This window comes from Simochromis diagramma, unplaced genomic scaffold (genome assembly GCF_900408965.1).
Source record: "Simochromis diagramma unplaced genomic scaffold, fSimDia1.1 OVJJ01000205.1, whole genome shotgun sequence".
In the NCBI taxonomy this organism is placed as follows: Eukaryota; Metazoa; Chordata; class Actinopteri; order Cichliformes; family Cichlidae; genus Simochromis; species Simochromis diagramma.
In genome coordinates, this window is record NW_024386782.1 from 11,959,358 (window position 1) to 11,985,797 (window position 26,440).

General features: G+C 41.9%; 1 protein-coding gene across 25 annotated transcripts in view; it reads left to right on the forward strand.

Moving 5' to 3' along the window:
• The first annotated feature begins 10,447 nt into the window (after positions 1 to 10,447).
• mbnl1 (muscleblind-like splicing regulator 1) overlaps positions 10,448 to 26,440 on the forward strand; it is a 40,668-nt gene continuing 24,675 nt past the window's right edge. For 5 of the 25 annotated variants that reach the window (XM_040022521.1, XM_040022523.1, XM_040022529.1 and 2 more), the window contains exons 1-2: positions 15,173 to 15,875; positions 22,640 to 23,668. In XM_040022521.1, the coding sequence (XP_039878455.1) occupies positions 23,495 to 23,668 (174 nt within the window). In that variant the 5' untranslated portion in view covers positions 15,173 to 15,875; positions 22,640 to 23,494. The other 20 variants (XM_040022527.1, XM_040022526.1, XM_040022528.1 and 17 more) reach the window with 11 other exon arrangements.

The window sequence follows — 26,440 nt, forward strand, 5'->3', positions numbered from 1 at the left end:
GACGAATTGATGAATTCTGCTCTCTACCAGAAAATCCAGAAAGAGAATGTCCGACCATCAGTTTATGCCCTGAAGTTCAAAAACACTTTGGTTATGCAGAAGGACAATGATCTGAAACACAGCAGCAAGTCCACCTCTGAATGGCTCAAACAAACAATATGAAGGTTTTGGAGTGGCTTAGACTTAAATCAGGCTGAAATGCTTTAACTTGACCTCAAATAGGCCATCCATGCTTGAAAACCCTTCAGTGTGGCTCTATCAAATTCTGCAAAGAAGAATGGTCAAAACTCTTCCATGGCCACAAAAGACTCATTGACAGTTACCTCAAACTCTTGATTCCAGTTCCTGCTGCCAAGGGTGGCACAACCAGTTATTAGTCTTGGGAGTCATTTTTTTCTCATAGGGCCCTTAATTAATAAAATCATCATCAAAAAATGCATTTTGTATTTGCTTGGGTTTACTTGGGTTACCTTTGTCTAATATTAAAATTGCTTTGGTTTGAAACATTTAATCATGACAACGATGCAATAAACTGAGAAATCAGGAAGGGGCCAGATGTTTTTACACAGCACTGAAAGTCCAAATCAAGTCTGTAGTGAAAAATACATCTATTAGCCCCTAAAATTATACTATGAGCTTATCTTAGAGAGCCGTAAAGAGACAAAAACATCTCACGAGCACACATTTTATAGTAAAATCACTCTATTTTTGGACTACCTAATATCACAAAGTAATAATGATATGAGTGTACCTCTGCATTCTGCTGCCATGATGGGAACTGATGCATTCTTTCTGAGATTACTTCCAGCTTTCCTCTTCAGGCCCATGTTTTCCAGCTCCAGCTTTCTGATATCTGCTTGCATGGCGCTGATCACCTGGATAATTCTCCTTTTGCTGTCCATGGTGCTGACCGCAGTCTTTTCCACCCTGTCTGCTTCTCTCTTGAAGGTACTCAGCCCACCTATAGACACACGTTCTATTCCCACAAATATGCTTTCATTTAAGGCTCATTACACAGCTCTCCTTTGGGTCAACAAAGATATAAGCAGCCAATCAGCAGCAGCAATCTAGTCTGTCATCAGACTGTTGGTGGTGGGGTCACCTGGGGTGAGTGCTATTTTCTTCTTAGTGACCTGATGCCTACCACTTTCCCTCCTCCTGTTAAATATTCATCTGCTCTGTCAATGTAAAGGAACAATTGGTGCTTGGGAGAGGCTTGCCTGTGGTCTAACTGTCTGTCAAGAAGATACAGTGAACCTGTTCCCCATGAACTTAGTCTACCTCTCAACATGGTGTAAATTCATATAGACTGAGGAATAAATTATTAAACTTATGGTTTACACTTTTTTTGTGTCTTAACTTTAATAATTATTTTCTGCCCCAAAAGCCTGTACTGGATTATGTGGCAATAGTAGTAATAATTTATTATAACATCAAAATGGCCATCTATGCCCCTTTGCTGATGCTTTCTAAATCATTATGGCTTGCAGAGGTAGTGCAAGTGAAATCACAGAGATCTGAAAATTGCCTTCATTCATAAAAGAGTGAAAATATATGAAGTGCATTCGCAGATGACTTCTGCTTGTATCCACGAGCTTACAAATGTAAAGATTGATACAATATTTATTGTACAAATGCACCAAATGTGCAAAATTAAAAGGAAAAAATATGTTTGAGAGGGCTAGCCTGGGTTTTATGCTGCTTTGCTGCTCTCTAGTGTCCAGTAGTCCAATAGCATCATGCTTACAAAATAACCTGCATAACACTGACCTCTTTGGTAGAAACTAGTATCTCATATATCTGACCACAGCAAATAATGCTGCTTTAGATTTTCTCATAAGTCTTTTGTAAGCTGAACCCAGCGCACTTCAAGTGTAAGCAGGTGCTTCGAAACATGCCAGCTGCTGTGCATCTAACGGAAAATTACACATCATGAGGATGTTACTTCATGATGTCCTCGTGATGTGTGATATTAGAGGTAAGACTCAACAACAATGGCAGATATGAAACTGCACACAAACCTCTGCCTCAATATTAAGCTGTCTGTTTGTTTGTGTTTTCACACCGCACTACATAATCTAAGTTCCTCCCTTTGCACAGTGTGGTGTGTGAGCTGTTTGTGTGCTGATAACAACCCGACAGATAAGCCCTATGTGCTGCTGACACACTGACACCCTTCAGGTGATTGTGTAAGTGAAGACTGAGTGCAAGACAGCTGTGTCACAACATGGGTTGTGTTTTAACTCTTGGTTGTATACAGAAGAAGGAAAAATCATTTAAAAAAAGAATATTTACTATACATTCCCAAATGTCCAGCAGGTGGCGTGCACTCTAATTTTTGTGACACAAAACTGGGGCTAATGTTGTGAAGCTTCATGTGCAAGCACATGATATCCTCCATCAGCAGCAGGGTAAGCCCAGAGCCCTCTAATAGTAAGAGTCGCAGAGGCAGAGAGGGTTCAGAATGCAGCAAATGCATTGATCTGCAGTAGTTTTTATACCACAGTAAAGTGCATGTGGTTAAGTCTTTGTTTACTCCTCTACCTTTCTGACAATCTTTCAGCTTGTTAATGTGTTTTTAACATTATATGCTAACCAACAGCAGCCACAGTTTAACATGTATTGTTAGATTTTAGTGAACTTGGGTAAACATTTCAAAATCAATTGTTTTCTACCTGTCAGGGTTTCTTCATTGTGGCTTCAGTAATGCCACAATAAATTCATACTGCAAATAATCTTAATGGCAGAATGAGACTGACGGGTGACTTTCAATGATAGCATGAGAATAACTGTGTTTGCTTTGGAAATATTTCGGTGTCCAGAGCTTAAAATATTCAAATTCAAAACAAAAATCTAGTCCAACTTTCTGTGTGACAGACACAGGAATTTATATATCTTGCATGTGGACAACAATGCTACTCAACACTTCACATCTACACAGGGCAGATTGCATTAAACACTCATTATTGTGTATCATGTCTCATAGAGCATGTTTTTTGTCACAGGCATTATAAGACTTTTGCTATTATAAGACACTTTAGTGGGATTAATACATATTCATATATTTAAAACATGTTTTATCTGCTGTTGTGTGCTGTGCTGCATGGGGACGCTGCACTCACTCAGAGATAAAAGCATACGTGTACATTCATCCCACTGACGCCAAGACGAGAAAAATAATTGGCTCACTTTAAAAGAACAATGACAATGACTGTAACTATGGATTAAAACATCAACATATACACAAATGCAATCATATTCAAGAACACATTTGCACATTTTTTTTCTTACAAAGTCCAGACCACTGTAAAGGGTAATGTTTGAGTCATTTGAGTCATTAAAAATTAATAAGTGTAAATCTTGGAAAAACTCCAGGATGAATCTCCAGGTTAGGGTGCTGTTTCACTGCAGGGAGTCTTCAGACCTGTGGTTCGTGTGCTGAGAGAGTGTTAACAGAGAGAAAAAAAGCAGAAAATGTAGGCTTTGTAGCTACATTTTTTCCATATTTTAAATTTACCTTGTTTTTTTTTCAGTCTGATTTGTTTCCTTTTCCTTCCCTCTGATTTTACCATCTGCTGAGATGCAACATTATACACAGTGTAACAGTCAACAGAACCATAAGCCTAAAAACAGTATTTATGAGACTGCTACAATATGCCTCGACTCTTTATTTTTAGCCATGTTTCAGAAAATAGCTAGCTGTTTCCCTGATTATTGTACAATTATTATTTTATTACTCTGAATCTATACATTTGTTAAAACAGACCAGACAACAATAAGCAATAATGTTATTTTCGCACTGACATTCACACCTATCGGTAATTTAAAATTACCAATTGACCTAACCCCATTATCTGCATGTCTTTGGACTGTGGGAGGAAGCTGGAGTGCTGGAGAGAACCCACGCAAACTCCACACAGAAAAACCCCGGCCAGGTGGTGGAATCAAACCCACCAACTTCTTGCTGAGTTCGAGTCCAGGCCTTACCTAGCATGCTAATCGTTACGTGCCACATTATGTTATATCACAATATAGTAATATTAATTAATATTTAATATAATATTCAGTTATTTAGTTGTGTGTGGAGGGGGCTATAATATATAAAACATCATTTTGAATTTATTAGGCTACTTGTTCTTGGTTGATATTGTGTGTTTGCTAGCTTAAGCTGGCATATCTACAAATTTATTGGTGGATAATCAATTTACATGTTTCAATGCACACGTTAAAAAAAACCCAACAACTTCACAAACTTCTGTGCAGCTAAAAACCTAGTTCCAGGAACTATTTCTGCAAAATAAAATAAAATAAAATAAAATGGTCTATTGGAGTGAACGGAGATGATGCGACTTTTACTAACCGAGGGCTCTGGGTAAGCCCAAAGGGCGACGGTATAAAGTAGAGGTAATTGATTTTTTTTCCTTTGCAAGTGATTACAGAAGCAGAATTTAATACGTGGCTTTTGCAGCCCTTTCATCACTGCTCGTCGCTTTGCAAATTTGACACCAGAGGGTCAGGACAAATGCAGCTCCCTTCAGAATACCGCACTCATCATTTTAGCCAAGTTGCTGTTGACCTGGTGCCAGCACTACAAAACAGGACAAGTAATTTAATTTGTCACCACCGCCGACCTTGAAGCAGGGAATGTAGGCTACCAGAATCCCAATAGGGAGGCTTCAAGAAAATGTCCTGGGAGCTCGGAGCTCGGAGAGAGAGTGGGTCGGACTGTTCTGCTTGAAGCATCACACCCGTTCCCTCATGTCTAAAGGAATACATTTGTCCTTCAGGTATGCATGCACAGATTAATGAAGGTCTAATTCTGTTTTAAAGGTACTGGGGCGCTGTCTCTAAGGGCAGAGGTGATCAAATTACCCATGATTTAATTTGAGGTTTAACATCAGATCTTTAAGAGTATAGCAACACAACACTTAAGTCTTTGAACTGAAGTATTCTGTGCTCTGTGTCTAGCTATTTTTGTGGCATAAAATCTGAAAAATGACAAGTATGCAGTGCTTGTCCTTCGTCAAAAATGTTCCTCCTTAAAGTGAAAAAAAAAAAATACTGTAGCCAGGGAGTAAACACCATCATAGCAACAGATAACACGACTGCCAGAAAGCATACAGTCAGCAGGCAGTGCCACCGTAATCCAAGTCAAGATGTCCTCCTGCATGAACTTAATAGCGTCATTACTCGGGAGATACATTACACTGAAGTGTCATTTCCCTGTGCAAGAGGCTCTAAATCAAGGAGGGCATGAGAAATGTAGGGTGCATCGGCTTTTATTATGTGATGCATGCCAAGTTCTCCGATGCCTCTGTCTTTCATGTTTACATACCTCACAAAGTGTTGAGGCAGTATTTCATTTGATTGGCTTAAACACATTTAAAGGGTTGTTTCAGAAGGCCTTGCAGTAAATTTAAAAAAAAAAAAGAGGCAGAGAAACTGCTCGGTCATTGCGTTTCTGTGCAGCTGTTTTGTCTCTTTGAGCTGTCGCCACAGTTACCACGATGATATGACACTGATAGGTTAGATAAATTCTCAGATCCCCAAGTGTTCTGTTACTTTATTACACATTAGTAAGGTCCCGAGGGAGAGCGCATTCCCAATCCTATCTCTCATCACCCAGAAGCAACAAATGTACTAATGACCTCTTGCAGCCGTGTGATGTGACGTGATGCGATCTGATGGTAACTGCAGCCCTATCGAGCTGACATCTTATATCATCCTGGTCAGAATTTAATATTGGTCGTAAAGTCTAAATATAAGGCTTCAGAGACTAAGTTGTTTAACATAGAGCTGCTCTAACTGTCTGGCAAAAACACACACGCAGGGGTAACAAGGCTTGAAGGTGGCGTGTTTACTGCTTGCCGAGATGTTCTGCTTTTGAGATTATTATGATGCGTGTGAAATGTTGCAGCAACTTCGACCAAGCTGTTTAAAAGAAGCTTTTAAGCAGCGTCCTCCTTTTCCAGCATGCCAGTGTTTCAAATAGAGACCTGTAGGTTTTCCAGCCATTTGGCACGGTCTTTAATGACATAGCTCATAGCCACAGTCCCATTTAGCAGCCTTCATTATGACTCACTAATCATAGGCTACATTTGTTTTTCTTTTTCTCTCTTCTCTTTTTCTCTACCTCTTTCTTTCTGAAAACTTTTAGGCCTCTGCCTTCCTTTTACCATTCTGTTTATCTTCATCTTAGCGAGATGAATCCAGTAAGGACGCCAGAGCTGCTACTGGAGAAAGTGTTTGTTGACTTTTCGGCACAGACTGGTGCTCTGTAGGGGAGCAGTCTGTTATTTATGGCTCAGGGCCTCATGTGATTGGCTGAAGAGAGATGTAATTATGTCTGGCGCTTTTTAGAATTGCAATAGGTGCCGTGCTGAGTTCACTGGTTGCTAGGTTACTAAGTGAAAGGTTTTGTACTGTATAGAAAAATTTCTTTTTCATATACCGTAGCCTTTTCTTGCTGGTCAGTGACTGTTCTTACCCTCGGCCCATTGATGCAATTCTTACTGAGTAACTCATTGTGGCTAATTGTAGATGTGCCCAGATAGTGTGTGGATGTTATCTGTGTCCTGTTAGGGATTAATTCAGAATTTTGTACAAAACAAGGTGAGCAAATGTTGTTCCTTCATCAGTTACCTTTGAACTTTTTTGAACAAGAGGAATGGAAACAGCAACCAAAGCCAGTTTCAGTTCTAAAGATGCCTGACTGGTATTTTAAGACAGGCTTGAAATGAAGAGAAAATATTTGGTGTGCAGTCGTTGTCAGGGTGAAAGTACTTTTGAGCTGATAGGAAGTAACACAAATATTCAGCAATGAAGGTATGCAGAAGACCATCTCTGAATGCACAAAATGGACTACAGCAGCAGAAGACCACATCGATTACTGCTTCTGTCAGCTAAGAACAGGAAACTGAGGCTATAACTTGCTCACCAAAACTGAACAAAAAAAGATTGGAGAAATGTTGGTGTGTGAGAGCTTATATGAGTGTTTTTTTCTGTTATCAGAATTTGGTTTGGTTTGGTAGTGACATTTCATCCTTCACATAGATAGTGTTAGTAGGAAAGGAAGTTTTAAATAGCTGCAATGATGTCCAGTGAATTGCTTACATGCAGAGGTGAGAAATATGAGATAAACAAGTCTCAACGACTGCTTTAATAGCCGGTGAGGAGACCGACTCAGAGTCAGACACAAGCAGAAATGATTGGATATTACTTTCAAAATTATAGTATTCAACTCCAGTGAGGGAAGATTAATTCAATTAACAGTTGTCCATAACACAAGAGACGTGCACAATTATCTTCATAAAAACAGTCAGTGATGGGGCCTTTATCTCCTCATTATGTAGGGGTGGTCAGACGGGAACCTTGAATAGGCTGATGGGATTATGTCAGCTTGAATTGGTCTCTGTTGAGGTTATTACACATGCATGCAGTGAAACGGAAGCCAAGTGTTTGTCTGCTCACTATAGGTGGTGGGAACTGAAGACGATACTTGAGCACACCACCATACATAATCCTATTGTGTGCTCCATACCATGGCTTATGTGATCACTGTCTTCAAGAATACATGTGTAGTTATATAAACACAGAGATGCGAAAGCAGTTGGGGCTCAGTGAGTAATCCTCGTCGAATCCATTTATTTTAAATACATGGGCTGTCATGGTTATTAAGTAGTGATGTGTCTATCATTTTCGTGTGTGCACATAGTTGCAACACTGCCTTCGATGTATCTCACACCCCGGTTCCAAAGCAAAAGCTTTGAATGCCAGTGCAAATTTGCATTTCTTTCAGTCATGGGTTTATTTAGTCCACACAAATTGGAAAATACTTATGAACTGAAAAAGAAAATGTTTTTCTGGGTCTCATCAGAGTTGAAGCCAAGTATCTTCCCCTTTACTCTCTGTCACATGAATATCAGCCAGATCACGATGGGGGTAAAAACAACACTTCCAGGCCTGCAGCATCTAGTTATCTACTTTCTGTGTAGGCTGGAGTTATTAAAGATTGCATGACACAGTGTCTGGACCCGGCTGAGTGGATAGTGTAAGTATAGACGCTGATTAGTTCTCTCTTCTCACCTAATTACTGGTGTGATCCTATTGCAAGCTGTTGTGATCATCGTGTCAAAGTCAGTTACAAAGTCAAGTTGTCCGTGTATCTAATGAAAGCAGTATAAAGATAAGATGGTTGTAAAAGTGTCTAAACTGGCTTGTTAAATAAACTTTGAGTTGGAGTAATTCAAGTAGGTGGTTTGTTAAAATATTTACGCAGTTCTGTCTGTGATGCTTTATGACGTTCAGATCTAGACAGCCATTTAAATGGCACATCTGTATAACAAATTTTGACTGTCACCCCTTCGCTTCTCTCTCTCTCTCTCTCTCTCTCTCTCTCCAGCTCCTTAGTTTAGTTAGGTATGCAGTAGTGCCACTTGCAGACGGCAGTGTCCTGGTAGCCCTAAAAAGGGAAGGAGTCTCACTCTTACTCCTGGCAGCTCGTGGAGGAGCGAAGGCTAAATTAGGCCTGGTTTCATTGACTTCCAGTCCACCGACTCACAGCAGCCCTTCAGCCCATAGGAGGGGAGGCCCAGTGGTGATCAGTGCTTCTGATCCTTCCTCAGAGCTTTCCCTGACACTGTCTGGGTAACTGAAGTCAGATAGAGAAGTGAGAAATCTGAATACAACAGAAACATTCACAGTTTGTGAGGCTTTTTATTTTAACATCTCTATATCATCATAGTCATGTTGCTTACCAACCATGTAGTAACGGCCTAAAATGACTCCTTTTTGATTTTATAAACCTTTATGCCTTATAAAAGCATCTTATCCTCTTAATTTCACAATATTAAGGTTTTGTTTAGAGCCATAAAAGTTGAAGTTCAATATATTATGACTAAATCATGTTGCAAAGCAACCACCTAGCAATGGATTTTAAGGACCTATTTTTAGCGTATAAACAACATCAACCGCCCATGTTTTGTTTTTTTTTCTCTCTGTGTCATTAAGTGTTACTGGGACATGGGCACGTACCAGTTATTACTGTGTACGTTCTTCTGATTATTTTTGTAAGAATTACTTTGAGAGTCATAGGATGTATTTCAAATTTTGTCATAAGTATGATGATTGTGAACCTGAGGGTGGATAGACACACTTGTTTAATAGTAGCAGGTTATCCTAAAGTCTACTAGCTGTTAGCTGGCTGTACAATTACATGTTTCACTACACTACAGCTGAATAATTCAGGCCTGGAAGTCTCTTCATGTGAGCCATATTCAAATTGAAATTGGATTGTGAACTTTATCGAGATTCAGATTTAAAAAGTTGAACATATGAAGGATGTTTTCATTTATGGCACGCAAAGCCATAAAGGATCTTTGAAATTCTTGCTAAAGAACACCATATATCACTTTTAAATGCTTTGCGGCTCTTTTTACTGTATTGAAAGAGTAGCTTCAAGCAGAGCACAAGCAACGGTAGCACTTTAACAGTGAAGCTAGAACTGCAAATTTTGAAAAGTACTGAAATGAGACAAAGAATGGAAACTGCACTGACCTTATTTTATAGGACTAAATCCTATTTATAATATATATAATTCATGTAATATTGCTAAGTTCCATGCAGTCACACTCTGCTGTGAAAGATAAAGCTGTAGCTACTCAGTTGTGTATTTTTGCTGATAAAATGCTTGTTGTTTGTCTCCTACCCTCCTCTGCTCTTTCTCCTGCACTGAGCTGTCCTGTGTGATTGACCGCGTCTCTTTCTCTGTGCTGGCAGTCGGAAACAGGTGCTGAGTGCTGCTGAGTGTTGCTGCGTGTGTGGGCCCCAGGGGCCTGGTTCAACATTCCACTGATAGTTTGATAGACATGGGCTTTCGGGTGGAAGAGGAAGGGCCTGCAACAACCTCGCAGAAGAGGAATCAATGGTGCTCTGTTATGATATACGTGTTTTTAAGGGGATGAGGTCATATTGTCGAGCTGAAACCCCTGTTTCCTTTTGAAGTCAGTCTCACGAACAGCCTCTTCAACACTCCACTTCCTGATTTGTAAAGTCATCTAACTTATCTCTTAGTCTGCAAACTATAATGTCTCAATCAGTTCCTTTTTTCGCACCTTTTCAAGCATTTGTACATGTCATTGCGGATATATACTGTACAATATATGTTGAACAGTGTGTTGACACGTAGTTTTGCAAATGGGCGAAAAGAGGAAGTTACAGAAAGGGGATACAGAGAGAGGCGGGGAGAATAACAAAGCGACCATATTTGGCATAAGTAGATAATGCAAGCAGAAGATGCAAATGAGATAAAGAGTGGTTGTCATGGAGACTTGATGTTGCGCAGTGATGGTTCGCTGTAAACCTGACCACATTTGTGGTATAGCCGTTGCCAAGCAGAAGGTGCTATTATGAGAGTGAGAGAGAGATCAGAGTTAGAGAAGTAGAGGAAGAGAGAACTGAAGATGTTAGTAAATCCCACAATGCATTGCAGCAGCATGACCTATGCTGAAGTGGCTTTGTCGGTCCCAGAGGCACATCAGCGTTAGACAAACACGCAGGTAAGCTCTCTGTCTGTAAGTTTTCCCTGCAGAATTGATATGATTAGGTTATTTTAACCGGTTCCAAGTGAAATTTGTTTGTAATTTCTATTTAATACTTCCAATTGGTTTGGTTGGCATTTTTAGAAAAATATTTAAACAGCAAGCTGATTAACTTACTTTCTTTTCTGCTTCACAAAGAAGGAAATGTCAGTCTCCGTTTGATGTTAACATGCAATATTTTGTTCTTTGTTCATTTGTCAAATTTGTCTCTTCAGTGGGGTGCGTGTTGAGGGTTTTAAATGGAAGGAGACTTTATATGATAAACACAGCAATACATACCCATAGGCTACATTTAGAAAATTAGATAAAAGCTAAAATGAAAAGGGCCTCTTTGCAGAGGGTGTTTCCATTCGTTTGCTCCAAGATAAGCTTAAAGCCTGAGCTCTGCACACACATACATGTGCACTCTGGTGTCAGATAGGGACAAGACAGCGTGCTATTTCCTCTCTGTGTATTTCAAAACTGACAGCTTGAATTGCACCTGCTTCCCCCACCATGTCAAAATGGAAAGAAGTTAAGAGAAAACCACAAAGTATGCAGTAGGGAAATATGACTGCAAATTTTCACAAGAGGAGGACTCTTTGTTTTGTTTTGCTTTTTCTCTGTTAAGTTGTTTAAAGTGTAGAAGTTACCTCAAGGGGGTATTTTTGCTTTGTCATTCTGCAGCCTCCAATATATACTCTTGTGAAATTGCTAATGTTAAATGCAATTTCCTGGGGGTTTTTTTGTCTTTCTTAAAGACTTTATACGATTGAGTGTAATTGTTTTTTTCTGCAGTTCTTTTTCAAGGGGGGGAGGACTAAGGAATAAATGAGCTATTTGAGTTTGGCATATAGAAGCTCTGGAACATTTCCACAGAGGAGTGAGAGTTCACATCAGCCAGATACTGTCATTTACAGACAGCTGAGAAATAGCAGAGTGCTGAGATGATAGGGATGCTTAAGGTGGAAAGCTGAGTTCATCAGGGAGGAAGGAAAGGAAATAAAATGTTAGCCATTATGTTTTTTTATGTGACAGAGACAGAAGGGCCATCAAGAAAAGACTGTGTTAGCGTTGAATTGAACTGAATTTTGAAATATTAGGAATATTTTTATTATCTTCTTTTCTACTTCAGTAAATGAGGAAGATATGCAAAAGACCGATTTATTTTCATATATTTATAAATACAAATACACATAAACTGATGTGGCAAAGGGAATTCCCAGGCATTACTTAGGCTACTTTAGAGACTTCCCTAACCGTACAGAACCACAGAAGAAACTATACAAGTGTTTTTACAGGCTGAGTATACTCCCCATGAGTAACTTGATGAACTTAGAGTGTAAAAGTGGTGGAATTCCCCTTCAAGCACATTGAATATACTCTCTCAAGCGTGTGCGCACACACACACACACACACACACACACACACACACACACACACACACACACACCTCTTCCTGTTTTCGGTTTGTACCATAAGTATGTGTGTTAACAGTTTGCTCGACCTCAGTGTGTTTATTCCTGTTGCTTTTTGCGCATCCTTTCGCAGCTCTACAGCTTCACTGATCTAGAGAGCACAACATCTCTGTGAGATACGAGGCATGTGCAGAAAGAAGGCAAATCATTCGGCCGGTGTGACACGAAAAGAAATATGAACTATAAAAGTAGAAGTAAGCTCCTGTTGTGCACTCGATCAGAATGAAACTTGTCAGAAGCAATGAGCGAACATTTGGTAACCGCACAATTTGGCTCTGCACTCGTTCTTGAAGTTGGTGAGAGGAGTATGATCGAGGGGATTATTACGAATTGACAAGCACTTATAAAGCCTTTAAGGCAAGTTTAGGGGAATTAAGATGCATTCATAAGTGAGATAAAGCTATGAAAAGACAGATTTAGCGATATCATAAAGAAGAGAAATATGAAAAGGATGCACACAGTGTACACTGAACTGCAGTAGAAGAGGGGAAATTCCACATTAGTGTCTGAGTTTCGCAGAGAGCCCAGATCTTTGGAGGCGTTGCTAATATGTCTCCTATTGAGCCAGATCATCAATCACTGTGTTTCTTTATTATGGGTCAACGAAAGCTCAGTGCCGTCAAACAGATTGGCCTTCTAATCTAAAAGACAACAAGTCTAGCAGGGTTGTTTCCATGCTTGGAAATAGATCCTTCCTTCACTAATGAATGACTGCTGGAAATAGATCAAGGCATGCACGTTACTGTTGTAGTTAATAATGCCACTGTCGATCAGAACTTGCATTAATGCTTTCAGTTCTTTTGTCTGCGGTGCGCACTGTGTTTTTGCTCTCTCTGAGTTTACCAACACATTGCAGAAGTGTTTATATGGCTATAGGTAAAGGGTTAGCCGTGCTGCAGGGGCTCAGCAACAGATTGTCACCCTGGGTTTACAGTGCTGCTGTGTAAATTGGAGATGACTTATCACCAGCTTTGTATTAAACAGAGCTGTGCAGCCATTGAAACAAGTCCAGCAAGATAGCAAGGCCAGGAACAGAGAGACAGTGGAGGTGTGACAATTTTACATAGGAGAGGCAATGGTTTAAGCTGTCTTTCGTGTACATATAGGCAAATACGCCAAAGAAAGAATGGACCCTTACATCTCCAAGTGAATATGCGTGAGCTCAGTTAATTTACATTCAGCGCTATGCAGCATTAACATGCTTTGTATATGAAAACACATTGCAAAGATATTTTGGATATAGGGATGCATTTTCCCTGTGATGGCAATCAAATGAAAGTGAGTCACAGACAATATGCACGAACTGGTCGCAAAACTTGGCGTCAGCACACGCTCGAAATTTGCAAGGATTCCTGCAGACGCCAGGGCCACTATCTCCATAGCTACCGGATATTGCAGAATCGGGTCCAAATCAAATTCTTGGAGGCTTCTATTGGATGCATGGGTTGCAGCAGCAGAAGCCTGATGTCAACAACAATACAGGCGAGTTGGCAGGAACAGCCGCCTCTGTGTTTTCTGAGTTAGCCTTTTTCTTAATATGTTGCTGACCTGCAACCAAACTGCCCTGGTCTGCATCTTTTTTTAAAGAAGTAATTTTAAAACTATAACCACTTACTTATTGCAGTTTCACTTTGTAGTGCTTTTATAATGTGTGCAGGAGCTAGTGTGAGCTAAGGGTTGCATGCCAAGGATGGAAAGCAGTATGAAAGTGAGAGAGAGGATCTGGAAAGAAGCCAGGCCAAATCTGATGCAAAAACCCATCATAACCGTTGGGTCTTTCCATAACTGTTTCCTCCACACCCCATATTCTATTCATTCTTTCCAATTGCCATTTATTCCTTTTCTTCCTGACCTCATTAAGATCCTTCCTTCACTCATTCTTTTCCTTTCTGGTTGTATTTAACATCACTCTCATGACTTTTACTTCTAAAGTCCTCGCTGTGCATGACCTTTCCTCACTGGTATGTTTATCCTGTTACTAATGTTCATCTTTTCTTGTTGCTGGGTTTTCCCAATCTTTCCTTCCTGCCTCTTCCCTCTCTCCTACCTCAGCCTCACTGAATAGGCAAGGACAGTGCTGCTGTAACTGAGCCAGCACTTCCTGGTGTTTTTGGAGGGGGGGGGGCGTGGCCAGCTTCAGTGGGAAAGAAAAGGAGGGAGAGGGAACTGCAGGATCTGTATGCCCAGTGCAGTCCGGTCTCCCTCCCTCCTCTTCTTCGTCGTCCTCCTCCTCCTCCACAGCTGTTGCCACTGCCGCCCAGTGAGCACTACTTTCCTGCAGCAGACAGATGATCCAGAGGCTGGGGAGTCAGTAAAGACACAGCCCAGCCCCGTCTCAGCACAGCTCTGCACAACCCAGCTTAGCCACTTGGAGAGGCAGGGGAGGGGAGACACTAGCGCACACAGCCAACGCTGCAACGCATACACACACAACCGCACAGACAAACACTCCTCCTCTCTCTCTCTTGCTTTCTCCCTATCCGCTCTCCCTCACTCTGGGTGCTCGGCTCCGCGCACAGCTCCTTTACTCATTCGCTGCTGATTCACTCGCTCACTCGCTTGCCTCCTCTTCTGCCAGTCGCTCTGCCTTGCTGTGTTCTGCCTGCCTGCCTGAGAATGGTCCAGCCGGTGCCTGGGGGTCTGCTGTCGCGGCCTGTCTGAATACACGCATAAACATACAGAGCCAGTCGACACGCGGAAGCACGCACACACAAACTGGAGGGCAATGTGAGAGGTAAGAGCTTGGTTCATAACCCTCCTCCCTGCCTCACTGGTTTATCTAGATCTTTCCTCCTGTGTGTGTGTGTGTGTGTGTGTGTGTGTGTGTGTGTGTGTGTGTGTGTGTGTGTGTGTGTGTGTGTGTGTGTGTGTGTGTGTGTGCTGCCTTTACTTTCCAAAGTAGGCACTTGTGCAATGGAGAATAGGTAGAGATGTGGAGATTGTTTGCCTTGGTGTCTGCTCTCTGTGTGTGTGTAGGTGTGTGTGTACCACATGGCTAACTTCCATTTGTTATGGCTTGTTGTGTGTGTATATTTATATATGTGTGTGTGTATGTGTGTATATATATGTGTATATATATATATATATATATATATATATATGAGGCACGCACACATTTAGACACATTCTTGGCTCACACCAGACAGTCACACAATAGCTCGTTCCTGAGGGTAGCGCTAGTTAGCAAGAAAATTTGCTTGTGTGTGTGTGTGTGTGTGTGTGTGTTTAGAGGGCCGTGGTTGTTCCAGGAAGCAGTGGAGAGGATCAATAGATCGCCCACTCAGCTTTCATTCCCTCTGCCTGACTCAACATAGGACATGTTTGGAGTTATCCTTCAGGGCTTGGTTAACAGGGAGAATGGTATCATTTGACTCTCCTATACGTCTTCCCTCTTTCTTGCTGTGTCAGCCCAAAGCGAAAGCATGGATCTACCACATGTGTGTTTCCTTAACATGAGTGCCCTGTGTAAGGCAAACTCCCGCCCCGCCGTATGTAAATTATGTGTGACATGTGAAGCTGGTGCTACCTTATATGGCAAGCAGTATTTCAGTACGTTAGAATGTTTGCCAAGCATTTCGGGTCGCGGGAGGAGAGAGTGTGTGAGGGGGTGACTCTGTCTGTGGGAGTGTGTGTGTGTGTCTCTAAGTAAGTGTTTGCATGCGTCTGACAGAGGGGGGAGTAACCGAGAGAGAGAGAGAGAGAGAGAGGAAGAAAGTTGCAAAGAGAAGGGAAGAGGGGAAAGAAGGACAGAGAAACATGGGAGAAGGAGACCGCGTAAATGGAGAAGGTTTTACTTGTTGATCTTTAAACGGGAGTGAAAGTAAGTCGACTTAAGAGTTTACTTTGTTTGGGTGACTTGCAGTGTACTGTAATACCTTTTTTCCAAGCGATTACAGACCAGGCTGGTTTGTCCGTGTAGATCAGACTAGTTTATAAGGAACGAAAAGCATTTTAATTCATACAATAATATCTTTTAGCACCAATTACATTAATTTCGCTGTTTGTTTGTTGCTTTAAAACAATTTGTGAACAGCAGCTGGTCACGATTTTATTTCTAAAAGTATCTGACGCCTTCATTCCTTCTCCTCCCGTCTTTGTCCTTCTCCTCATGATCTCTGAGTATACCCTCGGTGGCTTGTTGGTGGTTGGTGCAATGATGAGGAATGTTGTTGTTGTGACTTAGAGGGATTCATGGTGGCTCAGACAGTAGCACACACACCCAAGTATGTGCACACATGTGAGCAGTCGCAGCAAAGACAGATGTGTGGCAGATTACTTAGTAGAGACTTTGGAAAAATCTCCACAATAGGTGCACTGCAGGTAGACTGTCAATTTCTGTCTGGCTAAAGAACGTGTCACTGTGATTATGGCAGATAAGGAAGTCGTAAGATCACGTTGCTCTCTCGGCGTCGAGTCGCATACGTGCATACATTCAGGTGCAAATTACTCTGCATTTATATGTGCTTCCTATCATTTAGAATCTGCCCTACAGAAAGGATTATGTGCCTGGCTGAATGTGCGCTGACAGGTTAAGCCTTTATTACACGAGGGCTTCTCTGTATGCTTCTGGTGATACAACCACATTTCATCCTCTCTGAGGAAGTTTGACACAGTTTTGCCCGAGCATTGACACACTTTAAGCTAAGCTAAAAATAAGAAATGCCCTTAGCAAAGTAATACACCACTAATAAATGAGGTTTTAACCTGACTTGATGCATGTTTCTTCCTGTTCTTATTTTCAGGTTTCTGTTTTAGACATCACACGATAGCAGCAGTGCCCATTTTATCAGAGCTACACAGCAGCGCTAGTATGTGGGATGACTGATGTGTCAAAGCTGCTGTTTGTGCTGCCAGTAATAAGGGTCTAGATATTTCATTATTGTTCTGTCCGGAGGTACACATGTCAACACAAGCTTCTACTTGTTTCTCTTGACAGCCATGACTTCTTAGGCCTCTTCATCTCCGACAGCGTGTCAGATGGCTGTAACATTTATAACGCCACCGTCCCGCTAGTCTGATTCTCTCGCTCGGGCTTTTTCTAGCAACCTTTGCCTCAGTCTAGCAGAGAAGGGGCCCCAGTAATATTCGGTCAATGCAAGCATGAGACATTGCATGACGTGGTCACTGGTGATTAGGGCAGAAGATAAAATTGGTGACTGGTAATGTGTCTTTGCATAAAATACACAGATAACGCAGCCAAATATAGGTGCTTAGCGTGGGATTAGTAGTGGAACACATGATTAGATGCCTTAGTGTTTGTCCAGGAATGAAAATTTTGTTCTGCAAATATTTAAATGAAAAATATAGCAGACAGTTGCAGAGTTGTGACCTTAAAAGGAAATAATGAGGAGAGAAATTTCAGACTGACAGTTTGTGCTACTTTGCAGGGGAAAAAAAAAGATTTAGCAATATTGCTGTGGTCTTATTGGGCAAAATCACACAGTCACGGCAACACTTCCTGATCATCGGCTGAAACAAATTAAAGTACGCATTTTTTTGTTGTAGGTGTAATGCACCTAGGTTAAGCAGTGCTTCTGTTTAATTTGGGGATTCAGTAACTTCTTAAATAGGGTCTTATTAAGTAGTGAGTAAGGGTATAAGTTCAAAATATCCTGGATTTTACACTTTCTGAACACCCAGAGGAATCAACACTGCAGTTCTAAAGGATATTTTTCCATATACCCACCCAGAATCTTCCACGATTGCTCAGTCAGATTGAGATCCGGTGACTGCAAAGGTCAGAGCATATGATTCTCTTGTTTTGAAACTTGTGAATTGTTCACTTGTTATCTTACTTTACTTTTGGCTATTTGCAATCGTCTTAGAGCGTTTCAGTAGAAATTAGCCCCTGTCTCTCTGTGTACTGACACAGACGACATAAACGCGAGCCAGCGAGCCACTCTATAAACCATAAGGCCCGCCATTATCCTCACTGTCTGTTGATTTCACAACATCCTTACACACACATGTGCGCACAAAGATGCAGTGTTGCCCACAATCAGATATTCACCACAGTTTAAGAATGCCCAGTGTCGAGTCGGATAGAGGTTTGTGTGTTTACACAGGTTCTCGCTTATGTATGTTGTCAGCGTGTGTGTGTGTTTAGCGCTGTCCATGTGTGCCACACAAGAGCTCTCATTGTCTCCAGAGGTTTGCTCCTCTAGAGAATCAATAGGCATTGTTAGTTTTGCGTTTCTAGCCAAAGAGTTACTTTCAGGAAACCTTAATCAAATACATAACTTGATGCGACTAATAAATAAGACAAGTTAATGACTTTATGATGAGGACGAGCATGCCAATGAAGTTGATAAGAGTAACAGATGTGGCACAGCTCAGAACAGCAATGTTATATTTGCACAGCTCTCTGTCCATGTGATCTGTACTCACATTAAAACAAAACTAATAAATGAAGTGTAAGTAAATAGTGTGTCCTGTATACACTTGCACCAATTTTTTTGGATACCTTACTGAATGCAGTCTCTCAACCAACTGAGATCTCACAAATACAGCTTACTCAGTGTTGCACGTAAACTCTATGGTGGGCAGAGCAGCATCATTTAGCCTCTACATTTGTGCGTCAATGCAGAAAAGATAAAGAAAGTATCAATATGTGTCCAGGTATGCACCGGTGTGTAAGTGCGTGTAAAGGTCAGCGAGGGCAGTATTGGCATGCTAGCTTCTGAGCAGCAAGTCCAGAGGTGTTGTGTTTCGTACAGCGTGACGACCTGTATCAGCACACTGTCACCCTGACACCACCTCTGGCAAAATGCTGAAACCACTCCCTGCGCTGAACAGCAGCGAACCAAAAGGGATGACTGCGTCTTTCTCCGCTGTCACAGTCGAAAATAGAAGCTCCGCCTCGAAGCTGTGGTTTGCTAATTAGGTAGCCATACCAGATGGTGCAATATAACCAGTAGCATACGTGCATTTTCTTGAGATTAATCTCTGTTAATACTGCGCTAGTTATTCCATTTTATGCGTCTATGCAATAAAGAGCCTTAAGTATTTCGTGGCCATGAAGTCAAGCCACGTTTATCTAAACTAATAATGTGTCGCTCATTTTTTCAGGAAGTCTTATCATAACTGTGAGCCACACCTTATTTCTTGTTTTCTCGGCCCTGCTGAGTTTTCCGGTTGCAATAAGGACTCCAAAATCCCAAAACCAGCTGCCAGATTAGCATGTGTCTTTGGTAGATTCCACTTTTCAGTCAGCTGAGGCGTGTTTTCATGCACGACTGCCATTCAGCACCATTCACCATGCATATCAGTGTCAGGTTTTATGATTTGTAGGGGCTTTCGGCGTAGGGTGAATATTGACAGTTTGTTCTGTTTTTTCATAGCGAGAACAGATTTGTTTCATGGCTCAAAAGGAAGAGAAAGTAAAAGATGTGGAGGCTTGATTTTCAAAACTGTTTATGCCATAAAAGTGTATGCTGTTGTCACAGGACCGATTCTTCTTCCGCTTCCTCTTCTTGTCGGCCCAAAGTCTTACTACCACGTGTCCTAAAAGAGCGATAGGAAGAATGTCTTGCTTGCGCTCTCTCGCTGTCTCCCCTTCCTCCACTCTGATCGACCTTGCACCAGCTTACAAGACCTTGGAGTCTAAGGGAGGGCTGCCGAGGATGCTGAACGAGAACATAGGCCAGATAATCACACCGAGGGCACAAAGGCAGAGACGTGGGTGGAGTTGAGGTGGCCGAAACAATAGGAAGGAAATCATAGATCCACCTGTTCAAATTATATTACTGTTAGAAATTTTGTGGAAAGAGCAGAGAAGAAGATAATGTTAAACACTCGCTGATTTGAAATGGATACTCAAAGAGCACTGACAGTTAAAGTGGAATTAGATAGAGGGAGTGGCACACCAACAGAAAAAAACTGTAGAGATGAGGAAATCAATAAGGGAAGGAGGCCCTTGTCCAGACATGATGGATCATAATGAGGATTCATTATTACTCTGGCTCGTCTTACACCATATTACATTGTTTCTCCCTCACAGCTGTGTTCTCATCTGACCAAAACCACAGAAACTGATTAGACAAACCGACAGACTCAGGGGGCTGTCAGCTTTTAATGCATCAAGTCGTCACACCCTCGCATTTGATTGAAGACAGTTCCAGGTGCCTTTTAGTTTAAAAAAACAAAAAAAACAATTAGATGTCTCTGTTCCACCTCATTAGTGTCCAGACAACATGGTTCAGCTGAACCCCACAAAGTGTACTTGGTAGTAAAAGTGTGTCACTAAATGCCTCATCAGACTCAATTGTAATAGGTACATGTAAGGTCAACATTTAGTGATAATAACAGACCATTCATGAACACACATAAAGATTACTCTCGACTGACTTGACATTTATGCAGCAGTGTGCGCAAGTTGATGAATGACTCCACGTGAATAGAGTTCATGGGAACAGAAATGTGGCCCGAGTCACACAAACAAAAGTATGACGTGCAGCATGCTGGAAGAGTTGCACTCTGACGAAGATATTCAATCTAAGTTCTGTTACTCAAAAATGTTTTTTGGCATAAAAGAGTTTTTAAACCGGCAGGAAAACTATTGCTTCTTGCGCAACATTTGCTAAGATAAGAGAGGTGTGCAGATCGATCCAAATATCGTTAGTATTCATACCAACGCTGGTGTTGGTATCAGAGTGATACTTTGTTTCTAACCTCTCAATATGTAGCCCACTGAATTGTGTCACATCACATTTAAACAACAGAAGTTGATCCAAAGTGCTTCAGATACAGGCACATTTACATTCCAGGTCTAAAGAAAAACAGTTTTAAAATAGATGAAAAAGCTGAAACGTGTGCTTTGTTGTATCAACTAATTACTGTGGAAAGTAAAAAATCATAACGATTTAGGGGTCATTAAAATATGCTGAAATTATTAAAATATGAATAGATGATGATTCAGCTCATAAATCATGACACACTGCTTTCCACTACATAAACTCCCGCTATAGGTTATCGTTACTGGTATCGGCAATACTGGCCGTGTATATGTATTCCTTTGGTATCGGATCGATCCAAAAACTGACACAGCACTAGTTATAGTGAAGAGACAGATATTTTATGTTTGTGTTTCATTGGAAAGTTAATTTATTTTGATCTCCATATAACGCGTGATATGAAAGATAATTGTCTGGGTATGTGTGTAGTCCTTCGAGTATGGTCGTTGCAGGATTTGCGTTCCGAATACACGCCAAAGGTCATTTCTAATGCTACATTGCTACATTTGCTAGCATAAGGGTCATCCAAGGTGAAACTGAAATGTTTTGTCATTCTCTCTCTCTCTCTCTTTCTCTAAATACACTGTTTATCCATGGTGCTGGCTCATCATGGGCTGCGCTGCACTGCTGCAGGGCTCTGATATAGTGCGTTGCAGTGTTGTAAAGTTAGCAGTGGTTGGTTGGTGGCATTGCTGAGGGTGCACATGCTTTTCTGGGGAAAGCGATTTCACTACACAGGGTGTGGTGACTTACTCTGGCTTAGCGATAAGGGCAGGATGGGCCCCTGGGATCCCAATCATGCAGATTCCCCCAACAGACCCCATACAATGGATTCACCAAAAATAGAAACCACTGGCAGCAATGCAAAATTTAAACAAACAATCAAAACAAACGCAAAGCAAAAAACGACTCATTTAAATGTATAAACTCATTTAAAAATGATAAATGGGAAAATTCTGACAGTGAAATAATAACCAGGCTGTTTCGTTCAATCGTGTTCTGCACAATTATTGCGTGCGAGCTTGCATTTGTGCGAGACCTTTGCAATCTGCATTGCCTTACTGCAACGGTGGTATTTCCTATTTAAAAATAAAATGACATTATCTCTGGAGTCCATGAATTTTATTGTTTTGATAAGGAAACAGGTTATCTTGTAAGGCAGAAACAGCTCAGCCTGTGTGTCTTTCAACAGCAAGCGGGCAGGTCAGCCTCCTGTTCGCTCCTCCCCCTTGCTCTCACCTGGCGCTCGGCCCAGAATGTTGCTGCAACTCCGCAAGCTCTCATTGGCCACCGCTCTCACAAGGCTTCGCAAGAAAGGAAATGACTAAACTCTTCTCCCTCATGCCCAGCCTCAACTTCCCCCTTGCTTTCACTCTCTTCCTTTCTTTCACCTCTAAACACATTTGCAATGGCCGGCTTTGCTGTACTGGACTGTAAGTGATACGGGATTTGATGTGCTTTTCTCTGCGTTGTCCAGATGATGTGGAAAGTTGTGAATGGCTGCTTTGTGCATTTCTCTCTCTATGTGTGTGTGTCTGTTTGTGCGTAGCATGGCCTGATGAAGGTGTGCTTGCACTATGTGTGTTTAGAGCGTAGGGCGGGTGAAAGTTTTATTTGTTTTCGCTGACACCCCTGCATTTCTGAGATTTTTACATATTCTTCACTCCCACAGCTGCATAGCTCAGCAGTGGCACGACTTTAAAAATCCTGCAGGTCAGAATCTTCTCTGAAAGACACACGAGCGGGAAAACAAACATGATAGTTGTTATCTTCTTTTTGTTAACGTGTTGTATATAGACTAATCTTTCGTTCCTTTTTCCCCTTTCTTCTATCTCTCTCTTTATCTCCCCAGAGGAAGTGCCTTCCCTGATGTCTGCTGCAGCTTTGACCTGCTTCTACAGCTGAAGCTCCACCCTCCCCCCTGCCTCGCTCGCTTGCTGCCACAGCAACACGAGTACAAGGACAGCAGCCACACCCTCCTCGCAGCCTTCGCTCCGACCCCATCCACTGTACCATCATCATCCACTCCACGCAGCCTGACTCCAAACTCCGCTCTCCTCACTGTAAGACGGCCCTGCTGCCAGCAACTATCCACCAGCTGACCAGCCTTACCACAGCAGCCCAACACACCACCAGGCCCACACAGCATCACCTTGCCTTTCACCTTCGCCTTCAACCCTCTAAAGCCTCCACTTAGTCCTCAGTGTCCTTAACCTTCTTGTAGCAGGCTACACCTAGACTGTCACCTTTGTTGCCTGCTTCACTGCACCTAACCAGAGGGCTCTCAGTTCGGCTGTCACCTTCGCCTGGGAATGTTATAGATGACGCAGTTCAGTAAGCAATAACAAGTGAGAGAGAAAAGTCTAACCAAGAGAGGCAGCTTGACTGTTAAGCTAAGTAGTCTCCCCTGGATATAATAACTCTATCAGCCGCTGTCTGATCAAGAAAAGGACCTGCTTACATCCACAGCCATCCTGCAACATTTTACTTTGGAGAAGGAGCCCAGTCAATCAGTAGGAACTTTTCTTTTTGAGTGTTTCATTTCATCTTCACGGACAAGTATCCCAGACAGTGACAACACTGATAAGTAAACAGAAAAAGAAAAAGATTGTGGATAACAACACTATAGCTACTTAATTTGAACAGATTTCGAAGAGTTTTCGAACAGATCTCCGCTCGGAATACTTTTTTCTGCCGGCGTCTTGAGATGGCAATGAACATAACACACATCCGTGACACAAAGTGGCTGACACTGGAAGTATGCCGGGAGTTCCAGAGGGGTACCTGCTCACGCTCCGACCAGGAGTGCAAGTTCGCTCACCCAGCCAAGAGCTGCCAGGTGGACAACGGACGGGTCATCGCTTGCTTCGACTCGCTCAAGGTAAGAAAGGAGAAGTGGCGAGCAGGAAATCTGGAGTCGATAAAGAGATACAGATAAGAGACTGAGCATATTCGGTCTGACAGGCAGTTTGAGGGAATTTATGGTGTTGCAAACTGGAAATAACAAACTGGAGTGCACCATCTGGCCACAGCATGTGCTCTCCTTGGTCCGACCTATTTCTGGTCAGGTGACTGGAACATGTGATGAAGGGTGCAGAATGGAGGGGGTGGGTGTTTTGGCGGTGGGGTTAGGTGAGGCAGTCCGGCATATTTAACACAGAGCTGTGGAATTTTCTGGCGCAGTCCGAAATGTTTTGAGTAGTGTTTACTTCCAAATGGAATTCATTCAAGAATCGGCTGCTTTTCCGACTGATTACACTGCACATAAACACAGTTGCATGAATTTACTACAATAGCGCAGTTATTCTGGAAGTGATCATGTTTGCTGTGTGGTAGTGTTCGAATAGAAAAGCAGACGAACAGTCTGATGAATAGCCAGATGTACAAACTCATACGGATGCCCTAAGCAAAGCTCAGCAGCTAGAAACGAATAAGGCGATAGCGTCATCATGTAGCTCTCATTCGCTGAAACCACTTCCTGTTCAGAGGCCTAAGGGCAGTTATAAGGGGTTTGTGTGTGTTTCTATATGTGTATCTGCTTTAGAGCAGAGTTGGGGAACTGTATGCAGTAATTTTCCATTTTTAGGCAGCAGCAGGAAAGCAAACACCTCTTTTTTTTCTCTCTCTCACTCTCGTCGATTCTCTCGCTCTTTCACAATGACTCTTTTTATCGGAGCACAAGATCTCTGGAGATGGGTGGACCTCAACCCAAAGTTTCCAGCATTGACTTGGCACTGTATGTTTTTCGTGTTTGTATTGTCCAGCAGATACTGGTGACTCGTGGTCATTGACTGCATGTGAGCAGGGTTAGGATGAGGACAGCGTGTGCGCAGCGCAACTCAGGGGAAGAGTTGTTACAGCCAGATGTGGACAAAAGAACATTGTCAGGCCCAAGCTGACTGTTCAGCAGCTTCTTCACCTGTGCACATGAAAATTACAAGAAAAGTTTAATATATTTTCACAGCTTAATCTCCTGAAATCTTCTCAAAACACTGCAACTTTGCAAAAGTGGGACATAAGGCACTCATAATACTCATAAGCAGTTTAGTTTACTCAGCCTCACATAGTTAAAATATTGTGTTGCCAGATGTCAGAAAATAATTTGGATTAACATGTTAAAATAGCCAAAACAAAAAAAAAAAGGTGGCATCCAGTTATATTCAAGTTTTAGCAAACTGGAGACCTGCTGCAGCAGCATCACTGCTACAGACATAACACAACGTTACCTACATGTCACAGACTCCTGAGTTCAGTGTTACTGACTGCGAGAGGATATTGACTGAGAGAGCAGTGGTGCTTTTATCTGCAGGCGGATGTTTAAATTGTCACACTGAGGTAAAGGTTGCCATTAAAAAGGAGTGACTGGCAAGTATACGGTGGCTTTTTGAAGGACTCTGAAGTCCTTTTTTAGTAGTTTAGACTCATTTTCCACTAGGATATGTGTATTAATGGAGATGGGTAATACTTTTTTTTTTTTTTTTTAAACCACTCGCCCCATTTTTTCCACTGGTAATGAAAAACAGAGCAGGTCTCCGAAACCCACAATGGAAAGAGAAGCAGAAAGTAAAAAGACAGAGAAAGAGCAAAAGAGGATAGAGGAAATATCAGAAAGAAAACCTGTGGATTTGTCAGATAATTGTTCACACCATATGATAAGGCATAAACCTCTAGTTCTGCACACACACACACACACACACACTCTCTCTGCATTAGTCTTTCTAAACAGACCCGAAGCAGCACTGAGTGAAAAATCAGCTGCCCTAATTCTCTTTAACACAGATTGAGAGGTTGAAATAGGACTAACTCTCGAATGAGTTGTGTTACATGAAGCCACATTGCCCACTCCCAACACGCAGACACTAATGCAGCCTCCTGGACACATGTGCACATGTTTTCTGCCCATGAGAGAGGATCGACCTTCTTCTTGAGAAGTGTATAATTAGCACAGGTCTCACATGATCACTAGTGCATAGCTGAGCAGGTCACACCCAAAGCCAGTCATTTCCCCAACAGCCACTCTCGCTCTCTTTTCGGCCTTTTTCTTCTTCTTTTTTTTTTTTGTCACGGTCACGGCCTCACAAACATCTGTCCGGCACTAAATGACATTGTACATAATATATTGATACCAGAAATAGTAAAAAGGAGTTAAATCATGATTTCTCATGGCAGTAATCATATGTGCACCACATTCCCTCAAGCTAGAAAATCAATTACAACCACGTATCCATCTAGGCCACAGACCCGTAACAGAGTGGAGGTGCTTTTGAATCTGCCCGTGCTTGAACAAGATGCTTGTGGGTGTTTGCTGGCCTTACACTTGGCCTTAACCTCAGAGTGCAGCCGTTTCTGTTGCCTGTCTATCTGGTTGGTGCAGCACAGACAGCTCAGCTATGTCGAAGCAGGGTAAATATTTAGAGAGGGATAATGGTAGCCTGGACTCCCTGATTTAAAGTCAGCTTTGTAACTTTGCCCGTCAATGATTAACTGCAGAGCAGATAGGTGAGGTGTAATAAATTGGAATCTTAATAAACAACGCGCCTCATAGCTAAAACTAATCTAAGCAACAGATTAACTGATGAGGCAGATGTTTAAAATATACCCGATACTTCGAGGAGGTACAGCGTAGTAACTTACTTTTAACTCACTCTAGTTG